Raw genomic sequence first — 25120 nt, 5'->3', positions numbered from 1 at the left:
AAATCAAAGGCAAGATTTAGTATATAAAATCCATTGTCAGATTGGGGGAACTGCCTATGGCTGTTCAGGTGTTTGGCCAGTAGGAGGCAATAACATGTAGATTAAAATGCCTTTGGTGTCTGGCAGCAAGGAATCATCTATCCAAATATCTTTAGGTATGGGGAAATGCTCTTAACCACTTCCAGCAGGCAATCCTCAAGGTTCCATCAACCTTTTGACGAAACTTCTTGCATTTATGACATGCTGGAATTAGCTTCCAGCAGAAGCAAACATTGTTTTCCCACAGGCTGGATTCACCTCTGGGGAGTACCAAAGTGAGAAGGCCGGGGAAGCCAAGGAAACCTTCTCCACGGACTTGGGGAATCTCGCTTTGAATTGAGTCTTATAAGCAGGGGCAGATTAAGTGGAGATGGAGCTTTTCTGAGCAGAGGGAACTAAACTCAGAAGGAGGGAGAAGACAACAGTGTGCCTACGGTGGACATGCTGGGGGTTAAGGGGAAGAGGTGAAGCTTGTGGTAAAGGGTCTTTAAGACCATGGCAAGGGGACTGATTTTATACTGAGGACAGCAGGAAACCACTGCAGGGTTTTAAGTAGGAGAAGAAATACAACCCTACTTGTCTGTTGGAAAGATCACTCTGGCATCATTGTGTAGGGATAGGCCAGACAGAATTGTGCTGGAGGCAAGCAGAATAGCTTTAGAAGACTCTGGAAGTCTCGAGGAAAGAGATCATGGTGGTAGGACTAGGGTAGTCATAGCAGTGGTAGAGAGTATATATTGGATGAGGAAGAGCAGTAGTCAAAGGATGGCTCCCAGATTTCTGCCTTGAACAATTGGGTGGTGGGTGTGGAGGGAAATGATTTCCACTGAAAGCAAGTTGTATTCGAGTTGCCAAGTGGCAATGACTAGTGAGCCCACATGAGTCAGGAGCTCAGGAGAGAGGAAAGATGTGAGTCCTCGGCATATAAATAATTTTGAAACCCTACTTCCTTCTCCTCTGCCCCAGGAATCAGGTGACCCTGACTCAGGTCCTTCAGATGCAAGACCAGCTGTGGGCCAGCCTTAGCAATCCCCAGGCTGCCATGGAGGAGTTGGCTGGTGAGACCCTTTCTGTCCCCCGTGTAGTCATCTGCCCCCAGGACAGCTCTGGAAAGGGGTGGAGGTGGGAGTACTGAGACTGGCACATCATTTATAGCTTTGGTTTGGGAAGTGGTGGAAACTGGAGGGTCTGGAACTGAGGGCTCTACCCTCATCTTCAGCTTCAGTTTTCTATGGAGGTCCCGTGGGAGACAACAAGGACAGGGAGGCCCTGATTAGCCTCATACATGCCTGCCTGAGCCCCAGCAGGTCGAGTTGGGACCAACCACACACCCCGCAGTATCTGTTGGCCACTTTGATACCCAGCCCAGGTAAGCTCTATCAGGTATCTGTGTTGGGGTGGGGAAAGGCAGTGTAGTGCCATCCTCTTGGGAATGTGAACAGCATGGCAACAAAGGAGTAGGAGGGGGTGGTCTTCGTACAGTTGTGGGGAGATGGCTGGACCTGTCAGAGGAAGGCCTACTCCCCTGGGTCTGGGGTGGGTTGAGTCCACCTTGTCTCTCACTCCTTACCTCCACCTCCAAGATCTAGAGGAGCTGGATGCTTTGTCAGAATGCAAGGCCCAGATGCACCAACTGCCCACACCGCCCGAACCCAGGACCTGTGGACTGAGTGCTGGGCCCCAGGCCTGGCTGTTGCGACGCCAGAGTCGCTCTCTCCTGCGTGCCCTGCAGCGGTGTTCACTCATTTGGGTGTCTGCGCCAGGTGGCTCCAGACACGCCAAAAGGCAAAGGCGGCTGCAGCAGCGCCTGGTTCTAGCCAAGCGGACACTGGAGTCGCTGCAGGCTCTGCTGACCCAGACCACTCACCAAGAGTCTGGTGCCTCTGGTGCCAGGTGGTTGAAGATGGGGCTCAATGCGGGGCAAGCTGTGGAGGGCTTCCTTCAGATGGAAGTGCAGGAACTGAGCCAGCTGGTGAGCACGCTGCAGGAGGACCTCAGTTGCCTGTCACAACAGCTGGAAGGAGTACACACGTGCCTCTCCCAACGCTGTGTAGCGGTGGCCAACGCTCTGTGGACTGGCCGCCTACCCCTGCCTTGGAGGCGCCACGCGCCTGCCTGGCTGCAGCCGCCCTGGCACTGGCTGCGACAGCTGTCGCGCCGTGGGGAGCAGCTAGTTCGCTACCTGGGCGTGGGCACTGCGGCACCGAAGCGCATCTTTCACCTATCAGCCTTTCGCCACCCACACCGCCTGCTGCTGTCACTGCGCTGGGAGGCCGCCTTTGCTACGGGCCCCCTCGACCACTACATGCCCAGCTCGAATGTGCCTGGCGCCGAAGGCCTCAGCTCTAGGCATTTCCCCCATAAATATCAGGAGCTGAACAGCAGCCCTCTGCACCTTCAGGTATCTTCCAGCAGCCCCTTCAATTCCAATTCCACCCCCTCAACCTTCCTGATTACACTTAGAAGCTACATTACTTTGCCACTTGGTGATCCTATCCCCCTCAGTGGCCCCATCTGCTTCCCTGATCCCACTCTAGGAAAACCCCGTAGCTTCCTAGCCTTGCCTGACCAGCTTCTGATGTTCCCAGGTGGTGAGCAGCCCAAAGCCCATGGTTCCAGAGGCAGGAGCTGTGCTGCTGATTGGGCTACAGCTCTGGAATGCCCAGTGGGATCCGCTAGCAGGAGCCTTGAAGGATGGTCCCACCAGCCAGCCCAGTCCTCTGCCTCCAGTCAGTGTCAGCACCCAGGCCCGGGACACCAATGACCTGCCACCCTTCACTGGCCTGCCTGTGTATTCCTGTCCTGTGTACATGGAAGGGCCCCTGGGCACTGCTAGCCTGAACAGCAAGAATATCCTGATGTATCTGCCCATGCCCACAAAGCTCAGCCCCGCCATCTGTGTTCAACGGAGAGTCCATGTGTGCAGCCCACCCTTACCCTGAGCCCTCAACCAAAATAAAGCTGAAGTAATTCAGTGAAAGAGTTCTGAGATTATGAGGAGTGTCTGAGGGTGTGACACACGAGGGTGTGACACACTGAGGGCCAAGCAGTGTGCACAACAGAGGCGAGATGTGCTCACATAGAAGGCAAAAGAAAGAGGGTGTGTGCCTGGCAACAGGGAGGGTAGTGTGGGGACTCTGAACAAAGGGGCCTGGGAAGAGTCCTTGCCCAGCTCTCTACTGTGGTCTCAGCACTTGTGCTAAATCTACAAAGGGTATTTTTAAAGGCATAACATTAGAACTCAAAATTATTTATTATGGCACTTAGTGGTATTATTGGAACAGCCCCAATCCTGCCCTACCAGTCTCCCTTCCTCTACAATGGATTCTCTGGGTGAGCCATACACCCAAACACAAGCAAAGTAAGATACAAGGTCCTATATCTGTTCAACAATTATTTGTTGAGTGCCCCTTTGAACCAGGTGCTCTTGCAGGCACTAATGAGGTTGTTCTAATAGAGACCGACAATGAAATGCTAGCACAGGCCGGTCCGTGTGGCTCAGTGGTTGAACATCAACCCATGCACTAAAAGGTCACCAGTTCATCCCGGTCAGGTTCTGCCCAGTAGGAGGCAGCTGATAAATGTTACTTTTTCTTTAAGGTTTCTCTCCCTCTCTCCCTTTCCCTTCTTCTCTCTAAAAATCAATAAAAACATTAAAAAAGGCCAACATATAAGAAAGATGAATTTGTTGATTTTTAAGTCCTATAAGGAAAACAAAGTAGGCTGATATATTAGAGTAGGGGTGTCGAACTCAATCAGAGAAGGGGCCAAAATCTAAAATCCAGCCTAAATCTCGGGCCGAATGGTTTACTGAACAGTCATAAACTGTCATTGTGATGGAAACGCAGCGGAGTGCAGTGATGACAGCGCGATGCGGGCCACATTGCAAGGCCTGGCGGGACGGATTTGGCCCGCGGGCCTTGTGTTTGACACATGTGTATTAGAGGGTAATCAGAGGGGAGCAGTTAATACAGTTTGGGTGGTATATTTGAAAGGAAGGAGTATTTCTGGTACAGTGCTCGGTAGGTACAAAGGTCATTTTTTCTTTAAATGTCTTTAAAAATATATATTTTTATTAATTTCAGAGAGTAAGGGAAAGGGGGAGAGAGAGATAGAAACATCAATGATGAGACAGAATCATCGATTGGCTGCCTCCTACATACCCCACATTGGGGATCATGCCTGCAACGTGGGCATGTGTCCTGACCAGGAATTGAACTGCATCCTCCTGGTTCTTAGGTTGACACTCAATCACTGAGTCATACTGGCTGGGCAGGTACAAAGGTCTTGAGGCAAAGCAAGCCTGGGGTGTTCAAGGACCAGAACGTGTAGCTGGAGCATGGTCAGTGAGGGTCAGTGTGAGTCAAGAGGATGGAAAGGTATGGAAAGGGGGGATCACATAGAGCTTTTTCATGGCAATAAACTTGTATTTTCTAAAAGCACAAGGAGAGATCTATCGGAGTATTAGGTGGGAGATGACATGATCTAATCTGAATTTTTCAAAGATGACCCTGGCTGTTCCATGGTAGGAGAAAATCCAGCGTAACAAGGAGGAATATTTGTTTGAAGGCTATTGAAGTGATTCAAGTGAGAGATGATGGATTTTGGACAAGGGCCATAACAGTGGAGGCGAAGAATGAACGTAATTAGGGAATATTCTGGAGGCAAAACCAGCAGGACTTGCTGATGGGTTAGATGTGAAGAGTGAGGGAAGAGGACAACCCTGGGATGAGTCCTAGATTTTAGGTGTGAGCAACTGGGTGGATCGTGACATTATTTACTGAGATGGGTAATCTGAGGGAGAAACAGGTTAGGAGTTAGAATCGAATTCTACTTCAATATTCCGAGTTATTAATAGCTGTGCGATTACATACTACCCCAGGGCAAACTTCTCAGGTAAAAACTGGGTTAGAGGATGGCAGAGCTAAAAAGGCCTACATGGTGTCCTCTCCTTGACCTTAGCACCAACATTTACCAGGTACAACTCATCTCCCTCTGGCTAGGATAAGCTACATGGCAGGAGGAAATGCAATTCAAGAAGTGCACAACTTCTTCACAGTCACCCACTCACTCGTGACTGTGGTGCAACTGATGCCTTTGAACATGAGACAAAACAGAGAACAAAAGCCTCCACTTTTCTCAGAAGCCATTCCCTTTTCTTTCCTGCGGTCAACCAGAGGCATGGGTGTTCCTCCAGGAAAGAAGATTAGCAGAGCCGAAACCAGTTTGGCTCAGCGGTAGAGCGTTGGTCTGCGGACTGAAAGGTCCCGGGTTGGATTCCGGTCAAGGGCATGTACATTGGTTGCGGGCATATCTCCGGTGGGAGGTGTGCAAGAGGCAGCTGGTCGATGTTTCTCTCTCATTGACGTTTCTAGCTCTCTATCCCTCCCTTTCTCTCTGTAAAAAATCAATAAAATATATTAAAAAAAAAAAAAAAAAAAGATTAGCAGAATATTGAAGAAGTCCTTTTGGATAAATGAACTCTACCCATGTTTACCATCACTACTATTTACCCTCCAGTGGAGGCGGGGAATGATAAGGTACCTGTAAAACCATCTGAAATTTGTTGGTACAGAATATTTTCTACAAATCCACACCATTCTCTGGACTGACGCTCATTCTTGAATTATGTTATTAAACCCAGTTATTAAACAGAGTCAATTAGAGGTTATTAGTATAGTCCAAATACAATGACTACTGCGTAAACATGTTCCAGGTTTGACAATTTCAGTCAGCCAGATAAATTAAAATCCCATTAAGAAATTCAAGTCCCAAACAATGAAAGGAAGTAGGAAGTGAGACACAGAACAAAGGGGAGAAGTATGTGCGTCCTGTCCCAGTGGATGGGGGTAGATGGAGTAGAGGCCAGAGCAGTGGAACATGACCGGGGACTTTGGGACAGGGCAGTAAAATGACATACTAGGACTAAAGAGACTTCCGCTTTTTCCTTCCTGGGGCTTTAGAAGGAAACTGCTTTGCAGCCCAGATTTAGCGAGGCCCCAAGAGCATTACGAGGGCAGAGCAGCATGGTCTGGAAAAGGTATTTCTTTATTCCTATATGGTGTGGATGCTGAGTACAGATCCTTTAAGGCTCAAGGGAGTATGAGGCAGAAAATCAGTGATGGAACAGTGTTATTGTAAGGAAGCCAAAACAGGGTGGCGATGGCGGGGGGTGGGGGGAACGCCAGTGGGCGTGCACGGGCCCTGACTGCTAAAAAAGACAAGACGATTCATCAGCGTTAGAAGCAAATGTTGGCAGAATGCCCAGGCATGATACTGAGCCAACTGTATCCAGAAAATTCCAGCTTGTGCACACCCAAGAACCAGTATTAGGCCAGGGAACCCCTTCCTTCTGATACCGAAATGCCCTTCCCTTTATACCCAGATGTCTCTTTGGAGACAAGCAGAGGCAAAATGGAGGAATTTGTTTTTGAGCATTTATTTCAAAGAGGATAGATGAAACCCAGAGACTGGATTATTTCTAGCTCCTTCCACTCTTTGGTGGAGTACAGGGAGTGAGACTTATGAAGAAAATCAGTAATTGAAAAAGGAACTGAATTTTATTTGCATATCCAAATTGATGAGGAAATTTGTGCCCGGCTCTGTCCACAATATGCACTAATGATTCAAAGACCAAAAATGCCATTGACTAGGGTACTGTAGCTCACCTGAAACTAATTTATTTCTGCAGCTGCTTCCTCTTAATAGGGTCTTTCATAGAGCAAAGGTTTTTCATTTTGATGCAATCCAATTTATTCATTTCCTTTTATAGAGCACTAGAGGACTGGTGCACAAATTCATGCACAGGTGGGGTCTGATCAGGGTGATTGGACCGGACTGGCCAGGGAGAGGGGATGCAGTCCCCAGCCAGCCCCGGGCCCCACTCCCTGGTTGAACTCCTGGTCAAGGGGACATATTAGGCTTTTATTATATAGAAGATAATGCTTTCAATGTCAAGTTTAAAGCTCATTGCCTAACCATAGATACCAAAGCTTTTCTCTGTTTTTTTGTTTTGTTTTTCCAGAAAGGAAGGGAGAATAAGAGATAGAAACATCAATGATGAGAAAAAAATCACTGATTGGCTGCCCGTTACTCCCTACTGGGGATTGAGCCCACAACCCACCCATGTGCCCTGACAGGGAATGGAACCATGACCTTTGCCTCAGCCATGTCATAGGGAATAATGGAACATACCTACACCAGAGTATTAACAATGTAGAAGGACCCTTGAAGGCCAAAAAGACTGAGGCAATCAGTGAGATTCCCAAGAGGTATATTAGTAAATAGTAAGCTGGGTGTCCCTACTTAATCAAGAACATAACATCTTGTGAATATGAGTATCAAAAGACCAACAGAATGACCGAGACCTAATGGCTAGCATCCTCAAGTTCCAGAACCAATGCCCACAGCCACCAACCTTTAGGTTTCTATTGATACAGGAAGGAAATTCTAACATAAGACATTCTTTAGTGGCATTTTTTTCTTGACACAAAATGTAACTGGTAACATAAGCATCTCAACTTCCTGATGTGAACAGCCCCCTCCCCCCAATTAAGATGAAAATTAATGGCACAGGTGGAAAGTACTGACTAGCATTTGCTAAGGACATTAAGTGTTTGAAGCACCCAAAGGAAACAAAAAGGGTTTTGTAATCAAGAGTAAGGGGATAGAATGACTAGAGAAGATCTATTAGCCAGGATATATAACGCTAACTGCCCTAAATCTCCCAAAATTCACTAATTTGTTGCAGTAGAGGTTAACTCCCTGTTCAAAGTTCAATGTGGATGTTCTGAAGTCAAGCAGCTTTCCTCCCAAAGAGTGACTCAGTTATCCAGACCTCTTCTATGCTGTTACTCAATCACCTTCAAACATGTGCTACAAGGTCACCCTGGAAGGTGGAGGAGGGGGTGGCACAACATGGAGAAGGCTCATCTGCTCTCTAAGTGCCTTGGTGTAATAGTGAAACATCTCTCCTACCCCCCTTCCACTGATGAGGACTATTCATATTGCCCCACCTTCATGCAAGGAGCTGGGAAATGGAGTTTAACTGTCCAGAGAAAGGACATTCTGGTGGGCAACTAGCCAGTTTCTTCCACATTAGAAAAGGTGATGTCGGTGTGAAGATCTGGAAGATGAAAATGAGCTCACCAGGGAGGGCACTCTAGAAAGATGGAGCGGCCTGTACAAAGTCCCAGAAGCAGAAAAGGCTTAGCATGTCGGAGGAATGAAAAGTAACCCCGTGTGGCTGGAGTTTCGTAAGGAGTGGGTTAAGATGCAGTTGGAGAGGAAGGCCTGGGCAAGATCACACAGGGCCTGGGAATGAAAGTTGTCTTTTGTTTTCAGAGCAATGAGCATCCATTGAAGAATTTTAAGCAGACAAGTGACAAATCTGATTTACATTTTAAAAAAAGATCACTTGGCTGTGTGCAAAATGAACTGCTTTGGAGGGGTGGGAGAGAGGAGACCAGTAAGGTGGTGACTGAGTTTTGTCATATATCCTAGAACTAGGTGACCAGTCTGAGAAGTCACCTAGGAAAGAGGGCAACATGGGGGTAAAAAGGTCTAATTACAAGTCTCTAAAAAGCCTTAAGGGCTTTGTGCGATTACAGAAATAGTTGAGTGTTTGGAGCCGAGTTGTGTCTCTGCCAAGATCATGTTTCTTCTGGAACTGTATTCTCTTAGGACTACCTTACAGGAACAAAAGCTGGAGCTCACCAATATATGCAGAAGCAATAAGCCTTTAAAGGGGATGCTAACAAGCCTAGTATCCAACTTTATTACTGTCTCTCACCACCCCTCCAGACTTCTTTCATTTGGGGGTACTCTTGCCCAGTGCTGGAAAAGAACTGTAGCAAGCCTGTGACTTTTCAGCTCAGTTAGTAGTCTTGTGCTCATTTTAAGATACAAACACAAATCCAAGTTATTAGAATGTCTAATCCTATGCAACAATAAATAATCTGCACCTGTTGTATCTATCTATTTTCCCTTCCCAATTCTGTTCTGCTTAAATACAAGAGCTTGCTATGGAAGGGCAGAATAATCTCTGCTCTTTTCCACCTATTAGGTGCTGATTGCTTTGAGCCCAAGTGCAGAGAAGTCAGGGAATAAAACGGTTCTTGATTGACTGGTGGTTCTGAGCCCTATAGACTACGCAGATATTTACAGGGGGCACATCGCTGTCCCCTTGACCTGGTGGTGCGGCTTTGTTTTGGATGGTCTCCTGCAACTTCCTCCTCGGTCCACATGGCACTCCTACCCTGTTTCCCCGAAAATAAGACAGTGTCCTATATTAATTTTTTCTCCCAAAGTTGCGCTAGGTCTTATTTTCCTGGTACATGGTAGCTCCTTTGTGTTGAGGTATCCTTGCCTCTTCCAATGGTCCTATTGGACAGGACCCAAGACCACCCATGTGTCCTCTCTCCTGCAAGGAGTGTAGGATGCACTCATACATCAGGTGCCCCGGCAAATTCTGGGAATGCAGGCCAATGGCTCCACACTGAAGCAGTCAGTGAGCCTCTGCTAGCTTTCTGCATTTCCAGGGCAGGAGTCAGACTCCGGCTCATCATTCCTTGGCTGTAGAATTAAATACTTCAGGCATCCCAAACGGTCCCAGTGGAATCCCCAATGAGACGTGGGGTAAAAGGGCAGAAACCAGCCTGTCCCACAAGATGTGGGTGGATTCTGACAGTCCAGGTGTACTCTGTCTCACAGTAACAAGCTCTTCAGAAAGCAATCTCACCCTGGTCTCCTCCCGTCCTATCCTTTCTGACCTCATGCCTTGGGTGTGCTATAAATACTTCTAGCAATCATGCTGCATTTTCCTAATTCATTCATTCCCTCTCTTAGAAACAATATTCATGTTTTCCTCTCCTCAAAACTCCAACCCCCTTTCCCCTATCCTCATTCTCAACTCAAAGTCTACTTCCCGCTTCATTGAGGAAAATCAAAGCAAGCAGAAAAAAACTTCTCAAGCCCTATCCTGACCTTCTGAATCAGAAACTGGGGGAGGGTTTAGCAATCTGCATTATAACAAGCCTTCCAGACAATTCTACTGCGCTGGCATCTTTGAGAACTACTGCCTTTCACAACCGGCAGCCCCTCCCATTCTCATTTGCCTACTACTCTTGCCACTCCTTCCCTGTCCTCAAAGTGTCCCTTAAATTGGACTCATTGTTCTTTAAACAGCTGGCATGCTGCTATTTCTTAAAGAAACACATATTGTTCTCTCTTCATTCTAGAATCTCAACATTAGACACTGAAATCCAAGCAAGGACTTGAACAAAAAAGCTCGTCCTGAAATTGATGATGGAGGGGGTGGTGGGGGGGACCCAGGTCAGGCAGAGTGCTGCTTTCATAATCAGTGATTGATGGGCCACTACTGGGGACTGGGCTGAGTTAGAGTGAACCTGGGGTCTGAGTCAGACCAGGAGAGATGTTTACTCAGGTGGCCGGTGCCAGAACAGGCCAAGGGAGAAGAATAAGGGGGGAAAGCAAAAGAGGGAGGAGGGCAGACTCCAGCTGTTCTGTTGAGCATGCCAAGAAAACGGGGAAGATTAGTCAAGATCTAGAAACATAAAAAACATTCGGGAAAGAACACTGATAAGGAGCTATAAAAGGTGTCCTACAGTGAGATGCCCTATACCACAACACATCCCTTGGACATTGTGGCTCACCTCCCATTATTGCAGGAGGCTCCTGGCCATGGAGCTGCTACAATACTCCCTCCCCAGCAATCCCCGGGTAGTCCTGAGGAACTGGAGAGGACTGTCAGGGTACTTTATCTTAGCTGCCTGGCACCCAGCTCCACTCCCAAATGAGTCTCTAATGGGCTGGGTGAACCCTCAGCACTTTTGAAATTTATGCCATTATTCTCTCCTTCCCTTTGTCTGCAGATCTCCTACATTGGTTTCCTCCCTCAGGAGGTTGGCACCTGTTCCATGCCAACTTCTACCACCATCCTAGACAACTGCAAAGTCCACACGATAACAGCCCACCCCCATACAAATACCGAGCCCTCAGTCCGCTAACCAATCTTTAGGCAGCCTCCCTTGAATGTCTCTCAGGCACTCGCCATGGTCACTGCACTCTGGACTCTGCCATCACCTGGAGCTGATCTGCTTCCAATAATTACAACTTAAGTCTTCCAATTTCTGACCACCTTCTCCCATCCTCCCAGGTCACTTGTTCAGTTACTACCAGGATAACAACCTACTCCTGTTTTCACTCTCCTATCTGTTCTACAAAATTCCACGGCCCAGGATAGCAATCACTTACCTGCAAATAGTCTGAAACTACTTTGCTCCTTTCATTTCTTTTGCATGGCAAGGTTTCAACTCTGGACGATCTTATTGCTGTTTCTACAGCCACACCATTAGGCTGGGGTATAACTATAAATTCATAAACAATACCTTTATATGTTCAAAAAGGCCCTCAACATTACTCAGCAGTCCTCATCCCACCACAATCTGATTTCTCATCTTAATACACCTTTCAATAGCAATTGACAACTGACAACCTTCCCATTCCTTCCATATTAAAAAAAACAAACAAAAACTACTCTCTTGCCCTGGCTGATATAACTCGTTGATTGAGTCTAGTTTTTTGGTTTTTTTTAAATATATATATTTTTAAATTTATTTCAGAGAGGAAGGAAGAGGGAGCCAGAAACATCCATGATGAAAGAGAATAACTGATCCGCTGCCTCCTGCAAGTCCCCCACTGGGGATCGAGCCCACAACCCGGGTATGTACCCCTGACTGGAATCGAACCTGGGACCTTTCAGTTCACAGGCTGACGCTCTATCCACTGAGTCAAACCGGCTAGGGCAACAAATCTATTCTTGGGGAAGAAAATCTACCCTCCAACCTCCAACCCAGTCCAGAGAAGGTCTTTAGAGAACAATGAAGCTTACAACACACAATACCGAGCTACAGCTATAGTTTACTGAGCACCTCCTCGGTACCCAGGCCTGGCTATAGATCTCCTCAGTTGACCCACAATAGTCCATGAGACGGGAATTCTGCCGTTTTCCATATGAGGAATGTGACATTCAAAAATCAAATGACTCTCAGCCAGGTCCACCTGATTCTATCGATAAAATCTGTGCTCTCAACCAGACACACATCAGGGCCCCACAGGCAACAACAGATGCTGGGAGTGTTTGAGTCATGTAGCTGCAAAGGTGGACACGAGACTAGAGGGGAAAGAAGTGTTTAGTGCAGAGACAATACAACAGTCCTGACTCAGAAACCCAGTTTGTTGTACTGAGCCAGAAAGTTAGTGGGCTAATAGTTGTTCAAAGCCAAGAAGCAGACCAAAGCTGAAGAGGCAGCAGTTCTGAGTAAGCAGAGGAAGCTGGTCTGCAGACAGAAGATGAGAAGAGAGAATGGAGACACCAGGACAGAAAGCCCCCGTGGCTCCTAAGAGACAGAAAAAAAAAAAAAGTCAAATAATTCCAAATAATCTAATGTCCATGACACCTAGGGGATCCATAATTCCCAGATATCCCTGTGTACTCATAATAACTTCCGTATTCTTTAGCCAGCCCGAGTGATTTTATGCTTCTTGCAACCAGAATCCTTTAGTAGAGCAGGGCTGAACCACGGGTTTCATCACACTTTGTTCTTGGGATAGAGGAAGGGCGGAACCCGGTCCTGGGTCACAGCCCGGCTGGTTATGGAGTTCAAGACACGCATCCCCCTTCAAGGGGGGTCCAGAGGTCACCTGCGCTTATAGAGACACGGCTGAAGCTTCAGGCCTAGGAGCTGAGCCTTGGGGCCCACTCGAGGGGGCCCAGTCTTTTCAAAATCAAACAAGAAGAAGTGGCTGTTGCTCAGGTCCTAGGGGCAGAAAAGACCCAGTGAGTCCCAATCCCTCACCCCATCCATTAAAAACACCTCCGTCTATGCCCCACCCTAGCTCAGAAAGCTTCCCGGGGCTCTCCCAGGAGTCATGCCTTCAAGAAGCAAATGTCTGGGCCCATGGCCTTCTTCCTGAACACCATTACCCTGAACAGGGCCACACGTGAGACAAAAACAGGGACAGACTTCTTTGGCCCTCACCTTGGAGATGATCTTGAAGCCCAGTTTGGTCACGGCTCCCAAAAAGGCGCGAACGTCTTCAAAGCGGCTGCTGACTTCAGCCACTTTCAGGAGACCCCTGAGAAGAACGGAAAGTTCTGTGTAAGTGCAGACACACCCATGCACACACACATATACACGCACCCGTGCCCTGCAGGCTCTTACCCGGGCTTCAGCACTCGATTTGCCTCCTCCAGGAAGTCCCTGATGTTGGTTCCCATCAGCGAAAGACAGAACACAGCCACATCTATGGACTCGTCCTCCAGAGGCACCTGTGGGTGGTGGGGGTGGTGTATGAGGCACACAATTTGGGGAGAAGGCCAGCAGCGAGGGGTAGGTTGGACACCAGGATGGGGTGTGGGCAGGGAGGAGGAAGGGAGTGTTAGAGACCAGCACATGCCGCCTGGACTTCAAACACAGGCCAGACACACAGAGGGATGAAGGGGCTTACCTGGGCCATGTCACACACAGTGACCCTGGGGTCCACAGAGGCCAAGTCAAAGCAGTGCACCTGGTTCCGGATACTTGAAGCCAGGCGGCAGTCCCCACAGCCAAAGTCAGCTACCACCAGGGACGCAGGCCTGGGAGTGGAGGGGAGGGGTCACTCACTGGTCTGGGCTGAGCCCATGACTGACCAACCTTGGTTTTCACAGTGCCCAGCCCCATTCACCGCTGGCGAAGGTCCCTGGCGATGCGGTCCACCGGCTGTAGCGGCCACTTCTTGACTTGGCTCTGGAAGCCGCGGTGGTAGAGGAGGAAGGCCTCGGGGTCTTCCTGGAAGAGGCGCTGTGCGGCACTGCTGGGCCCCGAGTACAGCTGCTCGTTGAGGTAGCGAAATCGAGCACCATCCAGCCGCTGCGCCATGCGGGCGCGCAGGGCTCCTGCGCGGGCCTCGTGGTTATCCTGAGAGGGGGCGGGGGGCACCTCCGTCTCCTCTGTGGGGGCTGTGGCTGTGGCTTTGGCCGGGTCCGGCGGCTGAGGTGGCCGGAACTTGTTCTTGTGTCTCCGCTTGTTCTTCTGCCGGTTCCGCCACTGCTTGCGACTCAAGGCATGGGGAGTGTGGGGGGACGTGGTCACAGGGCTTGGCTTGGACGGGTCATCTGTAGCACCACTCTTCCAAGCTGTGGCACCTGTCGGGGGAAGACGGAAAGGCATATTGGGGGCAGGATCCACTGAACTCAGAGGCTTGGCACATTCATCCTGGCCAAGACAGAGACTGTGGCCTGGATGGAAGGTACTTTTAACTGCCTAACCTCATCTCTGGGAAGTGACCTTGGTCAGATATAAGATCAGATGACCCCCACCCCACACACGTATGCATCCACAAATACCTGTTTGGTCAACACCGTCCAGGTGCTGGGCAGGGTTTGAAGGCGCCTGTTTCCGGCATTTCCCCTTTCTTTTGTCTTCTGCAGCAGAATCACCTTCAAGAGCCCTTTTCTGGCACTTCTTCTTTTTTACTTCCTTTTCCTCAGAGTCACTGCCAGGTAGGCCTTGTTTTTGATGCTGCTTCTTCCTTTTCTGCTCTGCCTTAGTAGGAACACTGGCCAATGAGGCCTTTTTGGGGCGTTTCTTTTTCCTCTCCACCACTTCCTCCTCCTCAGAGTCGCTGCCAGGTAGGCTGGGGAGTTGTTGGGAGAGAGATGCTGCCTGCAGGGCCCGTAGCGTGGCCAAGAGCTGTCGGCGCTTGGAGCCCTAGAGAGGAAAGAAGGGATGAAAGCTAGTTTGGCTCAGTGGGTAGAGCATCGGCCTGTGGACTGAAGGGTCTTGGGTTCTATTCCAGTCCAGGGCACAAGCCTGGGTTGCAGGCTCAATCCCCGGTAGAGGGTGTGCAGGAGGCAATCAATGATTCTCTCTAATCACTGATGTTTCTCTCTCTCTCTCTCTCATTCCTCTCTGAAATCAATAAAAATATACATATACAAAAGAAGGAATAAAAGCAGTGGGGAGGAGAATGGATGGGACCTGGGGAACGAGAAGGGAGAGATAGGGACCTGATTCAAACACTGGCAACGATATCTGGATTATTCCGAGTTAACGAGCTTGTCACGAAGCATGTCAGACCCTGAAGAACTTTCAAGTTGCCATCCTAACCTTTGGGAGGCTGGAAGATAGAGAAACCGCCCATCCCACTTTCTTCAATGTTCAAAAGAGGTTCCCCCAAGAAAAGTGTTAAAGCCACAAGCAGCAGGACCACGGCCAGAGACCAGGAGGTCCAACCCTCCATCTGAGGTGTTTGCCTCCAGCTGGTGGAAGGTGAAGGTTCCTGAAAAGAGAGACGCTTATTATATAAAATGACTCGGCTGCAGTATAGAGCACCGAAGCGACAAGAGGCAGACAGCGGGACCTGGATTATAGCAATGGGTTAAGGGAATGAAGAGGAGGCGTGAAGCAGACAGATTCTATGTTGGAAGCTCACGGAGAGTAGGAAGAGCCTGAAAAGTACTGCTGTCTTCCCATCAGCAAAAGCTTAGAGGAGAAGGTCTGTTGTCTGGGCGGCCTTGGGAACTGAAGTCCAACTGGGCAGGCTTAGTGCAGGTACTTAGCTGGGAGGCTCTTAGTACCCCCTCCACACCGCTTTGGAAAGGGTAGCACGGACAACCCTTCTCTGTCATTGCCTCTCCCTCTCTCAAGTCCCCTTTCCACACTGCAATTCTGAAGGAATCCTTGCCCTACTAAAACCATTCATGGACTTCTGTCTACCCTTAAAGTATGCAAAACCACTAACTTACCTCTCAACTTCAATGGCTTCCCCTCTCATTCTCGGGGCTCCAAGGACACAGATTATTTCTCTGTGTGTGACCCCAATATAAGGTGACCAGACGTCCCAATTTTTAACAATTTGTCCCGCGGCGTTTTAAAAGTCCCGATTTTTGGAAAGATTATTTTAAATCTTTTGGACTTTTTTTTAAAACGCCACGGGACGTGGGACACATTGTTAAAAATCGGGACTGTCCCACCAAAAGCGGGACGTCTGGTCACCTTACCCTCATAGGACACGCACGGTCTCCTGACCCAGGGCCTTTGCACGTGCTTTCCCTTCCGAGAAACCTGTCTTTGCTTCACTAAGTGCTACTTACCAACTCTCAGTTCCAACATCATTTTCTTTCTTTTTTTTTAATATATATTTTATTGATTTTTTTTACAGAGAGGAAGAGAGAGGGAGAGAAAGCTAGAAGCATCTATGAGAAACATGGATCAGCTGCCTCCTGCACACCCCCTACTGGGGATGTGCCTACAACCAAGGTACATGCCCTCGCCCGGAATCGAACCTGGGACCCCGCCCCCAGGTCCGCAGGCCGACGCTCTATCCACTGAGCCACACCGGTTTCGGCCCAACGTCATTTTCTTGTGGAAGAGCTCAGATCTTCGATCTCAGTTCGGCCACAGGCGCGTGTGCGCGTAAACGCGCACACACACACACACACACACTTACTCGCGGAGTGCGCGCGGCGTGGCCAGCGCGGTGACCCACGAGAACCCGCTCCGGGGCCTTCCACAGCCCCCGGGGCCACCGGGGGCCACTCACCTTGACTTGGCAGGCTGCCGCAGGCCGCGGCCGCGAGGCTACCGGCCCGAGGCCCGCGGCCAAGGAGGCCTCCTCGGCCCACTCGGGCTCCTCGAACATCTGGGCGGCGCGGGGCGGGGTGGCGGGGCGCCTGCGCCTCTCCACGTGCGGGGAGCGTCCGTCTCCGGGAACCCGAGCGCCCCGCGCCGGAAACCAAGCTGGGAACGCCGGGCGGCTAGAGCGGCCGGCGCGGCGCCGAGAACCATCGAGTGCGCGCCCTGGTGGGCTAGAAGGGCAAGGAGTCGGGAGGAAGGGAGGTCCGCGCGGGCTGCCGAGGGCCAGGGGCGGGGCCGGGCGGCGGGCGCGGCCGGACGGGAGTTCCCCGAAGAAGGCTCCTCCAGCCCGAGTCCCGGTGAGTGCGGGGACATCCGTGCCCCCTCCCCAGGGCGCCCCCACTCCTCCGTTCGGAATCGGGGACGGGGCCACCCCCAGGAAGGACCCCCGATCTCCTCCCCCAGGAAATAGGGAGTCCGAACCTCTCCCCCCACCCCCCTCCTCCAGCTGTGAGCGAATTGGGTCCCTGTGCGTGCTCTCTGACATCCCTTCTGGAGACATGCTTCCTCCCACTCTCCTCCTATCTCGCCCGGACTCGCCTGCCTCTCTCTCTCTCTCTCTCTCTCTCTCTCTCTCTCTCTCTCTCTCTCTCTCTCTCATCCGGGGACACCCAGTTGGGGATCCTCCCGTTTCCCCGAACTCCTTCCCAAACCTGCACTGACTGGGGACGCAGCACCCAGACCCCCACCCCCAACGCAGATACTTGTGCACTTGAGGGGACAAAGTTTGAGGCTCACCCCCGCCCCCTGGATCTCTCCACAGTCCCCAGGCTTCCCCAACCCAGGGGACTCCGAGCCGGGACGCTGCGATGGACGACATTTTCACCCAGTGCCGGGAGGGCAACGCGGTAGCCGTTCGCCTGTGGCTGGACAACACGGAGAACGACCTCAACCAGGGGTGAGCGGAGGTGTCCGGTGTGGGGTGAGAGGGAGGGCATGAGGGGTGCTCATCCGGAGCGGCTGACTTCCATCCTCTCCAGTGTGATGAGTGCCAAGCACAGCCTGGGGGGGGGGGGGGCGGGGAGGGCACAGGGGCTCCACAGAGGAAGCTGTGTTTGAGCTGAACCTTGACTGCTAAGTTAAGAGTTTTATTGGCAGAGCCTGGCTGCAAGAGAGCTTTCCAGCCTCAGGGAACTTCTTGGGCGTGGAGGCAAGACCGAGTGGGGAGTGCCCAGAGATTGTCAAATTTCCTATGGCCGGAGGATAAGAAGCCACGGGTGCAAGTGGAGAACCGCAGGAGACTGGAAAGGTCTGCGAGGGTCAGCCAGACCATGCAAGGATATTTAGGCTATAAATAAGGTCTTTGTTCTAAGGAAAAGAGTTTAAAACCATGTAGTGACGTGAGGTTGTCCAGTTGTAAAGGGTCATCTTGGATGCTTTGTGAAGGCGGTGGCAGAGTGAAGAGAAGCAATTGCCTAGTTCATCCCAGACGTGGTGGTGGTGGCGGCGGCTTAGACTGGAGTGGATAGGTGAAAGAGAGATCAGATTCCTGAAATCTTTATGATAAAGAATTGGTGGAAGCGTCAAGGGGAACACTTTGTAAAATATATGGTTGTCTAACCACTATGAGACTAATACAAAATAATATTGACTGTAATTGGAAAGACATTTTAAAAAAGAATAGTGAACAAATAAATACGTAAAAAAGACTTGGTGAGACTTGGTGTGGGAAGTAAGGTCAAAGACAATGACGAGGGTTCTGGGTTGGGCACTTGGGTAGATGGTGGTTCCTTTAACTAAGATGGATGATAAGCTCACTCTAGACGCGTTAAAGTGACAGTAAGGGAAGTAGAAATGTTGAGCAAGTTGTTGGTCATGCAGATCTGGATTTCAGGAAAATTGTCTGACTTGGAGGCACAGATCTGGGAGATATTAGCATGTAGATGATACCTGAAGATGGTGTGAAAGAGAGGGGATGCGAAGCCTGCAAGACTTAAAAGGAACAACTGGAGGTTGAAGGAGAAACAGGAAAATTTGGTGAAGCATAGAGAAGTGAATGTTTCAGTGAAGGAGGAGTGGTCAGCATTGTACAGGCCCCTGAGAGATCAAAGAACTTAAACACTTTACAGTACCCGCTGCATTTACATCCGGTGATCTCTGTGAGGGCTGTTGCAGAGGAAAACAGGCGAAGAATCCAGATTACACAGGTTCCTCCGTTTAAGGTGCTGTACTACATACACCACCTCTGCTGGGCACTGAAGGTGGGGATTCAGACTCAATACCTCCAGGAGGGGCCTTGTGCCACTAGGTTGAATGAGAGATGTGGTTGGATAAGACTGGAAGACAAGAAAAGCAGTCGTGATGTTGACTCAGGATGATGGATTTTAATTTCATTAAAAAATTTTTTTTTTTTTTTAAGGCTGGCGGAGTTTAGTTTTTAAGATTGAGAGGCAAGAATCACCTGTCTTCTTCATCCAGGCTCCCACAAGGCTCATTGGTACCCATTAGGCTCTATACTACTTCTCCATAATTCGAAGTCACTCGTTCCGTCACTCAAAGGGTGTTCTAATAAAGTCAGGGGGCACTGTTACTGTTTTGTTGGGGTTACAAAGGCTTAGGCGAAGTTGTCCAGTGGGTGTGGCACCCAGCTAGACTCTGCTGTCCAAAAGTGAAGGGGTGGCAGTGAAACTGGAAGGCTTTGTTGGTTTGAGGGGATAGGTTTTTTGTTTTTTTTAAATATATTTTATTGATTTTTTTTGCCCCCCTCCCTCCCTCCCACACATCCCCTCTGAGGGGATATGTTTTGAGGGCCCAAGCTGGCCATATGATGGCTATGAGTTTGGGATGAATTCCCTGCAGGCCCCTCTGGGATTCGAGTCGTGGCCCTGAGGTCACTATGCGTTTGACAGTGGGCAGAAGCCTACCCATACTTTTGCTCTCAGGCTCTGGCCTGTTTTGGGGCCATAGTCTGGGGGGTGGGTGGATGATAAGCCAAGGCATAAATTAAAGTGCTGGGAAGTAAAACTGACTGATAAGCAGGGGGTGGTAACTGCTTAGGGGAGGGGGAGGAACCCACCTCCCAGGAAAACTTTTGGCTGAGAGCTGATGAAGGCAGCTGCGGAAGGAAATCATTACGTTTAAGGCCACGCCCCCTCACTCCCATGAGCTATTGGGGCTTCTGGTTGGCCTGCGGAGGCCAGACCCCTGATCAGCTCCAGGCCGGGCCCAGAGCCCCCACACGGAAGTGACCACAGCACTAAGGCATCCGGAGGCGGTCGGCCCAAACCACAGACCAACCCCAGCTCCGCCCCTTGGATCTGCCTCCGGGACTGGAGGGAATTTCCTTTTATGGCCCCAGGCTGTCAGGCAGGCCCTGCTCCCACCCGATTGCTTTGGGGTGTGTGTGTGTGTGTGTGTGTGTGTGTGTGTGTGTGTGTGTTTGTACGGGTCTTTTACTTTATAAAATACAGGTTCATGGGAAAAGAAAAAAGTCAAGCAGTTTCTTTCTACCAGAAGACATTCTGATTTTCTTCTGTTTTCTGGGCCTAGGATTGTTTGTGTAAAAGACTCCTGTTTTATGTGGTAGTTTGATAGTGCCTTATCAGTAATGGCTTATCAAAAGCATTTCTCATTTTCATTATAAACCCAAAACTTTTTAAATTCCTTTCCATTTTTAAATCTTAATTTCAACCAGAGCCAATCAGTAAGTTTGCCCCCTCTCCGTGAATTATGGCATTCTTTCTCCATGACTGCACCCGCAACAGGCACTGAACCCATTGTCAATCCATTCTCTCGAGAAGCTTGCAATCTGACAGGACAGCCCATTCACGGATTTTTACAGTCCAGTGTTATAGTATTATAGTAGGGGGATGTGCAATATGCAGTGGGAAACAGAAAGGACCAACAGATGTTGCAAAAAGGATGCAGAGGACACCAGATAAAGAATGCCACCACTTAATGAGATAGGGCATTCCAGAGAAGAAGGGCTGGTGGGAGATGTTGATGAAAACAATCAATCTTAGAGACTTGTTGAGGGTTGGGTTTGAAGTGTGTGAGTCTGAACTGGGATGAGAATTGGAGTCCTGGAGAGGTAAGGCTGCCCGGGGTGAGCACATAGAGGGACTATAAAAGGCCATTGCCCCGTTCCACCTCCAGATAAATGACCATGGCCCCTTCCTTCAAAGGGACGATCATGGCTTCTCCCCCTTGCACTGGGCCTGCCGAGAGGGCCGCTCTGCTGTGGTCGAGATGCTGATCATGCGGGGGGCACGAATCAATGTGATGAACCGTGGGGATGACACACCCTTGCACCTGGCAGCTAGTCACGGGCACCGTGATATTGTACAGAAGGTACGTATGATCCCCTCCGCTCCCTACCTGTCACAGGCACTATACCATGCTGGGGAAAGTGTACTCCTCTCCCTCACCTGCCTCCACACCTGTCTCATTTGGGACTGACTGCGCTTTCTGCCTCTTCTGTTTTCTGGCCCTGGGAACCAGCTGCTGCAGTACAAAGCTGACATCAATGCAGTCAATGAGCATGGGAATGTGCCCCTGCACTATGCCTGTTTTTGGGGTCAAGACCAGGTGGCAGAGGTAAGTACTCAGGCCCTCAGCCCTGGGACAGGTGGGAGTCTGAGCCCCCATGGGAGATCTGGAGTCCTCATCCTATCCTGTGAGCACTGCAGAGTACAGGGCGCTCATAGGATTTGTACTGCATCTGAGATCGTGGTTGTTGAGATTGCCAGGGAGGTGGCAGGGGCCGTCATCACAGCCACCTTTTCATTTCCAGGACCTGGTGGCTAATGGGGCCCTTGTCAGCATCTGCAACAAATACGGAGAAATGCCTGTGGACAAAGCCAAGGCACCCCTGAGGGAGCTGCTTCGAGGTCTGTCTCCCAACCCCCAGCTGTGTCCTCTTGTCTTGTCCCTGCCTGTCTCTTCAGCTGAGGCCAAGGCCGTTTGTCTTTCTTCCCTAGAGCGGGCAGAGAAGATGGGCCAGAATCTCACCCGTATTCCATACAAGGACACATTCTGGAAGGGGACCACCCGCACTCGGCCCAGTGAGTCAATTGTGAGGGAAGGGGTGGTGTAGGGAACAATCCTGGGTTTCTCCAGCTGGGTCAGCGGGAAGCTGGGTACCTGACCTGCTCACACTCTCAGGAAATGGGACTCTGAACAAACACTCCGGCATTGACTTCAAACAACTCCACTTCATGACAAAGATCAACGAGAATCATTCTGGAGAGGTGACCCCTGCCTTTCTTGCCCCTCCCTCCCCAGTTACATGATCTGCACCTCCTCCTGTTTCTTCTTGTTAGTGGCTTGAAAGTTAACGCCTCCTAACCCCTTACCTGTCCCTCAGCTGTGGAAGGGCCGCTGGCAGGGCAATGACATTGTCATGAAGGTGCTGAAGGTTCGAGACTGGAGTACAAGGAAGAGCAGGGACTTCAACGAGGAGTGTCCTCGGCTCAGGTGGGGCAAGGCCTAAACTGGGAGCTATCACTTCCAAGGAAGCTGACTTAACACCCAAGATGTTTTACTCTCGTTCTCAGCCAGGGACACTCTCTTCCTCTCCCAGGATTTTCTCGCATCCGAATGTGCTCCCAGTGCTAGGTTTCTGTCAGGCTCCACCTGCTCCTCACCCGATTCTCATCACACATTGGATGCCATATGGATCCTTGTACAACGTACTACATGAAGGCACCAGTGAGTAGCGGATGCCAGATGTCCCTGAAGCGGGGAGAGGTATGGAGCCTCTCCAAGCTGTTTGACTATTGCCTCCTCTCCTAGATTTTGTTGTGGACCAGAGTCAGGCTGTGAAGTTTGCATTGGACATGGCCAGGGGCATGGCCTTCCTACACACGCTAGAGCCCCTCATCCCACGACATGCACTCAACAGCCGGAGTGTAATGGTGAGGTTACAACTTCTCTCCTGGCTCAGGCCCCCAGACCTTTCCCTATCTGGTAATCTTCTCTTCCTCAGATCGATGAGGACATGACTGCCCGCATCAGCATGGCTGACGTCAAGTTCTCTTTCCAATGTCCTGGGCGCATGTATGCACCTGCCTGGGTGGCCCCCGAAGGTGAGGCTGTGTGGGAGGTAGAGAAGGGCAGCTCAGTAGCAGTGGAGGGCGGCAGAGACAGGACAGGGTAGGCAGCCAGGACAGATAAGTGTTCTCCCCCCAGCCCTGCAGAAGAAGCCTGAAGACACAAACAGACGCTCAGCAGACATGTGGAGTTTTGCAGTGCTTCTCTGGGAACTGGTGACACGGGAAGTACCCTTTGCTGACCTCTCCAACATGGAGATTGGAATGAAGGTGAGAGCACGTGTTGGGGCAATGACGGTAGTAGGGACAATTGTAGAGGGCTGGGCTTTTCCCAGTTGTTCAAATATACAGCCAAGGGGCCCATCCCTGATAAGACTCATGTTCCAAGACCCACCTTGTGTTTCTCTTCATGTACAGGTGGCACTGGAGGGCCTTCGGCCTACCATCCCACCAGGCATTTCTCCCCATGTGTGTAAGCTCATGAAGATCTGCATGAACGAAGACCCCGCGAAGCGGCCCAAGTTTGACATGATCGTGCCTATCCTGGAGAAGATGCAGGACAAATAGGGCTGGAAAGTCCTTACCTAAACTCAAGATATGTGGGACACGGGGGAATGCACCTTCCAAAGCAGCAGGCCTCTGGTTGCCTCCCCTGCCTCCAGTCATGGTACTACCCCAGCCAAGGGGCCCATCCCTGCCCCCATTCCTAGCACTGTGGCCCCAAAAAGGGGCTGGGCTCAGAGCTTTGTCACTTGCCACACGGTGTCTCCCAGCATGGGAGGGATCAGCCCTACCTGTCACAATAAAGTTTATTATGAAAACAGGCTGGTGTGGGGATAAGGACGCAGACAAGTACACGTAGGTTGGGTGGCTCAGGTGAAATAGTGCGGCTTCTTCACATTGATGCCATACTCGCTGAGGGCAGGAGTCAAGTCCTCCATGGTTAGAGTGTACTTGCGGTCCTGGGGGGAAAGGGAAGAGTACCTGCTGAACACAGGAATCGTGCTTTCAGTCCCAGGTGGGTGACCCTGAGTAGGCTTTTTTACTGCCCCTAGGGTCGAGTTTCCCCCAGGGGGGTTTCAGGATAAATTAAGCCTCCGCTGCTGTGGGAGGTAATTACTGATTCAATGAGTCTCCCCTCACACCTTGCTCTTGCTTCGGGAGCTGCCAGAGGCTGTGCCCTTCATTTTGCAGTGCTGTAGTGCATCGTTGGCAATGTCTGAGATGAATTTCTGGGCAGCTAGGGAGATGAGCCGTATTCTAGAGAGAGAAAAAACTAGCATAAGATGATGGGACGGCAAACACCACACAAGCACCCAAGGCTCTAACCTGTCCAGAATTTACTCACATGCGAGGGTCTGAGGCCTCAAAGCCAGCACGGTTCAGATAGTAACCCGTCACTGCATCTGGGATCTGAGAAACCAATGAGACATGTGTCAGTGCTTGCCCTGTGCACTGGTGGGCTCAGGTGAGGGCAGGAGGGCAGGCCTGGCTATGGGAAGCTCACAGTTTGCGTGGGCAGAGGGGGTAAATCACAAGAGCTAGCAGAAGGGCAAATACAAGAGGAGGACGCTGGAAATCCAGACGGTGTGGCAGAAAGCCCACCGTAGGCGTGTAATCCTCCAGCTGCATCAGGAAGTCCACCAGAGGCGTGCTGGACACCACCGGCTTCACGTCTCCGTTGGCCGCGCTCGGCAGCACATAAACCCCGTTAGACATGGCCCCATCCGGGGGCGCCGCGCCGCCCGCCGACACCGGAGCTGGAGGAGAAGCAGCGCTGTGACCAGTGGAGGGCCCGGGGCCCGGCTGGGTCAGCCTTTCCCGCCGACGGGCCCAGCCCGGGGCGCTCCCGCTCCCTCACCCGCCCTGGGCCCTCACCCGCCCCGCGCCGCTCCGCCGGCTCCCCGGCCCGCGCAGCCACGGGCCCCGCGCCCCCGGCCGCGGCTCCAGCCCCAGGGCCCCCTGTCGTCCCCGCGGGGCTGGCCTTGTTCTCCGCAGCGGTGCCGGCGGGCAGCGCGGCGGGGGCCGAGACCGCGGGGGCCGGGCCCGGGGCCGAGGCAGCGCAGGCCGGGGCCGCCTCGGGGTCCGCGCCGGAGCCGCTGCAGCTCATCGGGCCGGTGGGAGAGGCGGCGAACAGAGCCGCTTCCGCTTCCGCTCACGCTACGCACGCACGAGTGACGTCAGACGTCCCGCGCTCGCCCCGCCCACGCCGTGACCGCGGGGCTCCCCGCCCACCGGCAGCCTAAATGCCCGCTAGCTGACACAGACGGGGGCGGGGCCCACGCCTCGGAGGTTCGCCTCCCCGCCTCCGCCGGTTCCGCCGGTTCGGGAATCCTGGAGTGTGGAGGTCTGTCTCTTACGGGCTGGGACCGTCATTCAGGCGGACTCCCA

The 25120-nt window shown here is 51.2% G+C and overlaps 4 protein-coding genes across 4 annotated transcripts in view; 2 read left to right on the top strand and 2 right to left on the bottom strand.

The window, feature by feature from the left end:
- Window positions 1-3842, top strand: part of DNHD1 (dynein heavy chain domain 1) — a 54031-nt gene extending 50189 nt beyond the window's left edge. The window contains 4 exon segments of the mRNA XM_045577898.1: window positions 1006-1097; window positions 1259-1408; window positions 1623-2440; window positions 2628-3842. Of these exon segments, the coding sequence (XP_045433854.1) occupies window positions 1006-1097; window positions 1259-1408; window positions 1623-2440; window positions 2628-2981 (1414 nt within the window). The 3' untranslated portion in view covers window positions 2982-3842.
- Window positions 3843-12489: 8647 nt separating this feature from the next.
- RRP8 (ribosomal RNA processing 8) lies at window positions 12490-16870 on the bottom strand. Its single transcript, XM_036427268.2, has 7 exons — window positions 16648-16870; window positions 14450-14813; window positions 13789-14248; window positions 13570-13699; window positions 13284-13390; window positions 13101-13197; window positions 12490-12878 (listed from the first exon to the last, which is right to left on the bottom strand). Exons 1-7 carry the CDS (start codon window positions 16744-16746, stop codon window positions 12759-12761), a joined length of 1377 nt encoding a protein of 458 aa, XP_036283161.1. The 5' UTR covers window positions 16747-16870; the 3' UTR covers window positions 12490-12758.
- A 53-nt stretch (window positions 16871-16923) lies between these two features.
- On the top strand, window positions 16924-23552 carry ILK (integrin linked kinase). Its single transcript, XM_036427269.2, has 13 exons — window positions 16924-17038; window positions 17503-17637; window positions 20864-21029; window positions 21180-21275; window positions 21472-21568; window positions 21659-21742; window positions 21843-21928; window positions 22045-22154; window positions 22261-22388; window positions 22473-22594; window positions 22666-22765; window positions 22869-22999; window positions 23147-23552. The coding sequence occupies exons 2-13, from the start codon at window positions 17549-17551 to the stop codon at window positions 23294-23296; spliced, it is 1359 nt and encodes a 452-aa protein (XP_036283162.1). The 5' UTR covers window positions 16924-17038; window positions 17503-17548; the 3' UTR covers window positions 23297-23552.
- Window positions 23521-24881, bottom strand: TAF10 (TATA-box binding protein associated factor 10). The gene is made up of 5 exons (XM_036427271.2): window positions 24608-24881; window positions 24335-24489; window positions 24078-24142; window positions 23875-23989; window positions 23521-23691 (listed from the first exon to the last, which is right to left on the bottom strand). Exons 1-5 carry the CDS (start codon window positions 24837-24839, stop codon window positions 23602-23604), a joined length of 657 nt encoding a protein of 218 aa, XP_036283164.1. The 5' UTR covers window positions 24840-24881; the 3' UTR covers window positions 23521-23601.
- Between the last annotated feature and the right edge of the window lie 239 nt (window positions 24882-25120).

This window comes from Pipistrellus kuhlii, unplaced genomic scaffold (assembly GCF_014108245.1).
Source record: "Pipistrellus kuhlii isolate mPipKuh1 unplaced genomic scaffold, mPipKuh1.p scaffold_m20_p_9, whole genome shotgun sequence".
NCBI lineage: Eukaryota > Metazoa > Chordata > Mammalia > Chiroptera > Vespertilionidae > Pipistrellus > Pipistrellus kuhlii.
The sequence above is the reverse complement of the archived record's forward strand: the minus strand, read 5'-3'. Positions and strand labels throughout refer to the sequence as shown.

What these genes read in the sequence shown, in the direction of transcription:
- RRP8 (XM_036427268.2), bottom strand. Translation starts at nt 16,746, where the DNA reads ATGTTCGAGGAGCCCGAGTGGGCCGAGGAGGCCTCCTTGGCCGCGGGC. An exon ending in GCCAGGGACCTTCGCCAGCG is followed by an intron (nt 13,700 to 13,788) that starts GTGAATGGGGCT and finishes CTCCACTCCCAG; the next exon opens with GCCTGCGTCCCTGGTGGTAG. An exon ending in GCTTCAAGATCATCTCCAAG is followed by an intron (nt 12,879 to 13,100) that starts GTGAGGGCCAAA and finishes TTCTGCCCCTAG; the next exon opens with GACCTGAGCAACAGCCACTT.
- ILK (XM_036427269.2), top strand. Translation starts at nt 17,549, where the DNA reads ATGGACGACATTTTCACCCAGTGCCGGGAGGGCAACGCGGTAGCCGTT. An exon ending in ACCGTGATATTGTACAGAAG is followed by an intron (nt 21,030 to 21,179) that starts GTACGTATGATC and finishes CCTGGGAACCAG; the next exon opens with CTGCTGCAGTACAAAGCTGA. An exon ending in GAGGAGTGTCCTCGGCTCAG is followed by an intron (nt 22,155 to 22,260) that starts GTGGGGCAAGGC and finishes TTCCTCTCCCAG; the next exon opens with GATTTTCTCGCATCCGAATG.
- TAF10 (XM_036427271.2), bottom strand. Translation starts at nt 24,839, where the DNA reads ATGAGCTGCAGCGGCTCCGGCGCGGACCCCGAGGCGGCCCCGGCCTGC. An exon ending in GGCGGAGCGGCGCGGGGCGG is followed by an intron (nt 24,490 to 24,607) that starts GTGAGGGCCCAG and finishes CTTCTCCTCCAG; the next exon opens with CTCCGGTGTCGGCGGGCGGC. An exon ending in GCTCCCGAAGCAAGAGCAAG is followed by an intron (nt 23,692 to 23,874) that starts GTGTGAGGGGAG and finishes CTTTCCCCCCAG; the next exon opens with GACCGCAAGTACACTCTAAC.